At 37.4% G+C, this 6911-nt stretch overlaps 1 protein-coding gene across 8 annotated transcripts in view; it reads right to left on the bottom strand.

Annotated features, from left to right (window-relative positions):
• Nucleotides 1-286: 286 nt before the first annotated feature.
• The window catches only part of LOC113226623 (protein UBASH3A homolog), a 44518-nt gene continuing 37893 nt past the window's right edge, over nucleotides 287-6911 (bottom strand). For 2 of the 8 annotated variants that reach the window (XM_026459323.1, XM_026459325.1), the window contains one exon: nucleotides 5539-6049. In XM_026459323.1, the coding sequence (XP_026315108.1) occupies nucleotides 5793-6049 (257 nt within the window). In that variant the 3' untranslated portion in view covers nucleotides 5539-5792. The other 6 variants (XR_003310123.1, XM_026459324.1, XM_026459328.1 and 3 more) reach the window with 6 other exon arrangements.

Raw genomic sequence — 6911 nt, 5'->3', positions numbered from 1 at the left:
ATTTGTAAACTTGTTGATTGTTTGGATGTATTATACTTGCACGACAGATACGCAGTAGCAGTCAATTCTAGTCATATTTTATACATAGTTTTCCCAATTTCAAATATCCCACATTCTATTGCCGAAGTTCCTTCTATACTTCATATTGCTTTACGAAATTTGTTTATAATTTTGTAAATAAAGGATAATTAAATGTTAATCGTTTACTCAAATTGTTTCATTATTACAAAAATGTTAATTTTGTCTACAAACGTGAGGAAAAAAGAGCAAAATAAATAGATATAGTACGCAAATAGATTTTTATTCAGGCATGTTATACAATTATAAAAATAATAATCACTAAAATTCTACGCTGTGTAACGTTCGCAACTATTCATTGTGATAACGGTACATAGAACAGAACATCAAATTATGGCACAGATTATGCACTACGCGGCGCCACCGCCGTTTGGCAACGATCATGATATTATGAGTAGTATTAGTACGGTGAGATTGGTGGTTTAACTAGCAGTGCACAATGGTCAGGTGAATGGCATTAATTGTCGTTGATATTAAAATAGCGCTCTCTGATTCCCATCCAATCTTATCACGTGCTTTTAGTAAACAATAGAGATAACCTTTATTTATTCACATGAAGAGCGTTTGAACACATCGGCGCGATGGAAGAGTGGCCAAGATTCGTAATCCGTAAGCATAAATTTTGCAAAATAGAAAAAAGAATTGTTAAATTATATATTTACACTCTGTCTGTTTCGTCAAATAATTGCCACAATCACAAAGCTGCAAAAATAATTTCGTATCGGCACGTGTGAATAGGCACCTGTAGTGTACCCTTTGGTCTAGTACCCTAATGGAACATCTTCACAAATCTGTAATCCACTTATACAGGGTTAGGTTCCAATAATCCGAAACAAACTATAATGAAACAAACAACAACTTCAAAGAAACAACAAATTGATGTGCCTACATCTAATGCAGTTTCTGATGAACGGAATTTTATCAATTTTTGTTTCTTAGAACAAAGAGTTTATTAAAAATTAACCTGTTTCAGTCGCCTATATGAAGAAGGACCTTCCAATCGAATTTTCCACAACTTGTGTTGACGCATGGAGGACATGGAGTTGGAACCACCTTGAAGGGTTTATCCAACATGGCGCCTAAGGAACAGTACGGTACCCTCACTTGCTGGTTAACTACATATGCTCGTGCCCTTTTGAAAGTTTCTTTTCTATTAAGGCTTGCTAACGATGATACCATAATGTCCAGGGAAGCTGCATGAGCGACATATAATATGTTTCCTCCTAAAAAAAAAAAGTTTTTCGGTTAAAAGCACGGTTACGTGACTTGTATAGTCACGTGCGTTAATACATATAGCAAAATTTCATAATTTTACAAAATCTAAAAGAATTTTATAGATGAACTTTTTTAACATAGTTTAGTTTTTCGGATACGCGACATTTTAAGACGCGAAATTTTGATACATTTTAAATTGAACACATTTGAGTAAAAGGGGGCATTAATTATCCTGCATTGCAGTCCGGCTTGCCATCCACCGCATAATGCAGGATTATAAATGTAGTCGCCGCGTGCAAGCCATCCTGCAATGCGTCCTGCGAGACTTCATACGAGGGCCATACACAGGGTAGTGTGCTCCTACCTACGCGGCGGAGCGCCATGCAGGTAGTGAATGGGCCGTTTTAGGCCTTTTTATCAGGAATATATAATATATTTGTTTTGCTAAAGTTTCCTTTATGAGTTGACGTCATATAATAATCTCAGTACAGAGTACTAAAAAAACCATCCTAGGTCTGAAAAAACCAACCTCAAAAGTTCGTGGAATTACATCTATTTCTCAAGTTTTATTGCAATCGGTTATCGGAAAGTGCGCAAACCTGGATTCACCCCCTAGTTCGCCACTGTACGGGACTTAACACAGGAGATAATAAAATCGGTGCTCACTGCTTAAAGTATATTGAGAGAAAAACCCTTAAATTGGAGCGCAGCAAAATCAGCCATTAAAATAATTACTCCTTATAAAATAATAACATATTTAGGCGCTATTTATAAAAATGAGTTTATGCGTGAACATTCCGTCGGCCGTTGAAAGTTTGCCTTTCAACCAGTAATGCTTGCTTCAGGAAGTGGACAAAGTTTTGAAAAGGATCTTCTTACAATTTCTGTAGAAGTTTTGATATCAGCCATTCTATTGACGCCATCAGTACCAGGAAACACGAGTTGTAGCTCGACCCAATTTCCATTTTAAGTGGCAGGTTGTCCTCCTTTAGAACTGCTAGAGCGTTCATCTTCAATGTGTCTTTACAAGTACGCCATTTAGTCCTCAGTTGAAGCTCTTAGATATATTTTTTGCTCCATCTGTACCAAAAATGTTGTCGAAGTTTTTCAATTTGGTGGAAACGATTCAAGCGATTGTTTAGCACATCTTGGTAATTCTGGCTTGGCAAGGAAGTGAGCGGTCTACCGATGATGAAATGTCCTGGTGTCAATGGCATTAGATCATCTGGATCGCTCGAGAGAGAGGTAAGTGGTCGCGAATTGCGGATTGCTTCAATTGCCTCCGTTGCCGAACGGTTAACACTGCGGACTGCCACGCAGAAGTCCCGGGATCGATTCCCGGGCCAGGAGAAATATTTGTATGGCCTATATTTATTTCTCTCTTGAGTTTGGATGTAATTTGTGATTGTCTATGTGAGTGTCCATGGCACCCGCGACACACGGTTTCCCTAGTGCGGGGCTATGATGAGTGTATACGTTATTACATGCTAATTTCGACAAGTGCTTTATAAAGTTCTTCAAAAGTTAAGTTACAATTGCTCAACACTCTTTGTAAATGATATTTGGCCGACTTTAGACCAGCCTCTCATAGACCTCCGAGACGTGGCGAATAAGCTGGAATAAAACAGAAATTTATTTCTTCATTGGCGACCACAGACGACAGCGAATCACAATTACTTTTAAAAAATTTTGAAAGGTCGTTGTAAGCATCAACAAATGATAGACCATTGTCGGAAAATATGGTTTTGGGTTTCCCCCTACGCCCAATGAATCCACGCATGGCAAACATATAAAAGGGCTATGTACACCTTCACCAGCCTACATCCATGACCTGAACGACTAGCAGTTAAGTTCACTGATTTTCTTGATTTGAAGCTTATATCCTTGTGTCCATGAATTAAGGTAGACAAAATCCGGTTTCGGTGTAGTTCTAGGATCACGTACGGGACCGTAACACAGGAGATAATAAAAATCGGTTCTCACAGCTTAAAGTACAGGCAACAGCACGTTAAGCTACACATTGACGTATCTTCTTCTGTTGCACTGGAGGCGATTTACAAACAAAAATGTTTAGTCTGATGTGTTATTGACTGTACATATATTAAAAACGCCTATATTATATTAAAAATTAAATTGGAGACTAGCAAACTTAGCCATTAAAATAATTGCTCCTTATAATAAAATGTAGGCACTATTTATAAAAATTAGTCTTCATGCGTGAACAGCCACACTTAGAGGTGGGTGATTTTCTTCAAAATTAAATGGGCCCACTATGGAGGTACCCTTCCAATAAAAAAATAATCCTCAAAATCGGTGCATAAAGTCCCGGAGTTATCGCGTAACATACATACAAAAAAACATACAGTCGAATTGAGAACCAATCAATCAATCAATCAATTAAAAACGGAGGTTTTTGAAGTCGGTTAAAAATGTGCTTTATGTCTAAACGGTCAATTACCTATTAAATTGGTAAATTATAATATAGGGTGTTGTAATATTTGCCAAACGACTATTACTTTCAGAAATTATTTTTAAATGCTCATACTGTAATTTCTAGCATTAGGCAACTCAGGTTGCAGAAGCACATCTACTTCCCGAATCTACTGATTGGTACATTAAATAATTATTCAGGCTGTCAGGTCGCGCGAATAAAATCAGTACATTTTATAAAAAGGAGAAACTTAAAAGTCGGAAATGTTGCTGTAATGGAAAGTGGATGACTTCCCTTTCACACGTTCCATTAGTAATCACTCAGAAGACGCAGAACAATCTAATCTAAGTTGGAGACTTGGTAGCAATGTAAGATAGTCCAATCCTGAATCCTATGATAATGGGCGACAATATGTGACAAATTCATGTTTTATGGTTACGCAGCAAGTTCAATTGCAACAAAAATAATTCGAATACGATTATGGCGTCTGATTCGAGACCGGACGAACTAGACTCTTAAAACTTCGATGAAGCACATTAGGAGGACTAAGAGATAATGCAACCTAGAAGAGCGGCAGCTATTCGTGCTAGAGTGTATTAGTGCGTCATCTCCTCGATTTCCGGCAATAAACGTTTCTTCGCTGTTGGGAGTGTTGCGTATATTATGTTGATACCATGGTCTTATATACTTAAAAAAATGGTTGATACGTTGAGGTCCTAGTTGATATGTTGCACGTTGAAACCAATATCGGTACTAAACGAAAACTGCACTTTTTCATATCTCGCGCTACGCTTCCCATGTGGCAAAGCTACGTTTAATAAACGAACACCCGTACCTTCTTAGTTTTCGCTAGATATTCTCGTGTCATTATGACCCTCGACGGCAAGCGTGCGCTGAGTAACCGCTTTGCCTACTATCTCAGAAGTAATGTCTATTATATTGGTGTGGCCCCTGTTCGTAAAGTGTCGCCAGTTAGTGTCAGTTTTTTTATGATATCAAGTGACGGGACGAACAAGTCGTGTGCCTGGTGGAATGCCACACGCCTGTTTATAACAGTTGCAGTGCCACTTAGAGCTTTAAAATGCATAGATCTGAGGGGCACACCCACTGCGCCCGTCACCATGAGACATAAGTTGACAAGTCCCATGTGCCTGTAATTTCTCCAGCACCCATACCTTTCAAAATCGGAACGCAGTAATGCTCACATTACCCAACTAGTACACAATATACTGCTTGGCGGCAGAAATATGTTAGGTGGCAGTACTTTCCTAGACGAACTCTTCACAAGGAGCTCTACTACTAGTTTATATCACTGCAAGCAGTTAACGAAATATCTTAAATAGAATAGTGATACTAAACAGGGTTTTAAAAGCTATCAAATAATTCCCAGAACCTGACAAGGGCTATATTCTAAGTCCTAATAGGTATAAAAAAAATTATATCACGTCGCAGTTTTTTGAATAAAAAGTATTTACTTATTTTCTGAAACTTTAATCGGCATTGCTTTGTATAGTTGACTTGTTTGTATAGTGATAGTAAAGTTTCAGCGAGCTACATATAAAATCTTGAAGTAATAACAACAAAATTGCGCGACGTGTAGAAAGTACTTGCGAAAATGTGAGGTTATATTTCTACATTAACAATTTAAAGATTTTGTGTAGGTACAGTGCGAACTATAAACAAAATATTACCGATAGTTTGTCCGTCGGTAACATTTCTAGTAAATAAACACTAAGCAGGTGGCGGGGCTCTTTATTTTTTACCATGTAATTTTATATATTATTATATTAATCTTTAATATTTTACGTTAGAGAGTACAATTAGCGTATACAGATTAAAAATTGAAAGCATACAAAATATGTAGTTAAAAAATAATATATTTACAACTTCAGGAATAATCACGTCAACAATCACAAATCTGTAAAATCATTTTGTATAACTGTATATTAAAACGATTAATATAATGAGTCCGATATATGAATTTACATTGTGTACCTTTGATGCACCGTAGGAAAAATGTTCACTAAATTTAAAAAATCTGGTTTGAGTGGCTTTAAACCAGTTTGTATCAGAATTCTGAATCAAGAAGGACTTTCCAGTCGAATCTTCTAGAACTTGTGTTGACATGCGGTGGGCATGGGGGAGGAACCACCTGGAAGGGTTTATCCAACATGGCGCCTAAAGAGCAGTATGGAACCCTCACTACATGATGATTCACTATATACGTTGCTCTTGTCCTGTTTTCCATATCTTTACCAAGGCGTTTTAGCGATAACACCATAAGGTCCAGTGATGATGCATGACCGACATATAGTATGTTGCCTCCTAAAAAAAAGTTTTAATTTAAGGCACGTTCACACGACTTGTACAGTCTTGTGCAAGAATATGTATGTATACTCTGTGGGAAGTTATAATCAAATAAGCCATTTACCTCCGTCTGCTATCACTAATGGCATATGCAACTTCATAGTTACTTCTGCCACCTGTATTAGCAGATACTACTAAGTTAGTTGCATCTGCCTCTACTTATATAGCTCGCACCCCGCGTAAGATGTTACCTATGTTCGTAGTACTGCATAGTCTTGATAAAAATACTAATCGTCAATTTGCTTATGAACATTATCAACCCATTTAAATTACAGTAATGGTCAGGTATTACCTACACAAAAATTACAGGGAACTACTTCTTTTCAATATACATAGTTAAAAAATTACAAATTGTTTTAACTTATGAATGATAAAACCACATCCCAGACAGAGAATAAAAAAGTATCGAGAATGGACACTATCCACCCTCCCCAGCTCAGATACAGCACCACGCCCCTTGACTGTTACATTGACTGAACGACAACAAGGCTGTCGGCAAGCCGTTTTCACGTTAAGACGGCTTTGATATTTGAATATAGTTTTCATTTATTCATTACGAAACTTGTACGTTAACATATAATATCATTGTATGTTACTATTTATATTGGTCGTGAAGAGAGGAGTTTCTTTCGTTTTCCGAAAGATGAAACGAAGAAAGTAAAAAAAACTTATGTCTAAGACTCATTCACACACACACACACACACACACACACACACACAGACACACACAGAGACAGACACGCACGCACACACACACTCACATACACAGACACACACACAGAGACAGACACGCACACACACAGACAGACAGACACACACA

The sequence above is a fragment of the Hyposmocoma kahamanoa genome, unplaced genomic scaffold (assembly GCF_003589595.1).
Source record: "Hyposmocoma kahamanoa isolate Upper Pololo Valley unplaced genomic scaffold, ASM358959v1 192, whole genome shotgun sequence".
NCBI classification, from domain to species: Eukaryota; Metazoa; Arthropoda; class Insecta; order Lepidoptera; family Cosmopterigidae; genus Hyposmocoma; species Hyposmocoma kahamanoa.
Note: the sequence above shows the minus strand (reverse complement) of the source record. Positions and strands in the feature narration are given on the sequence as shown.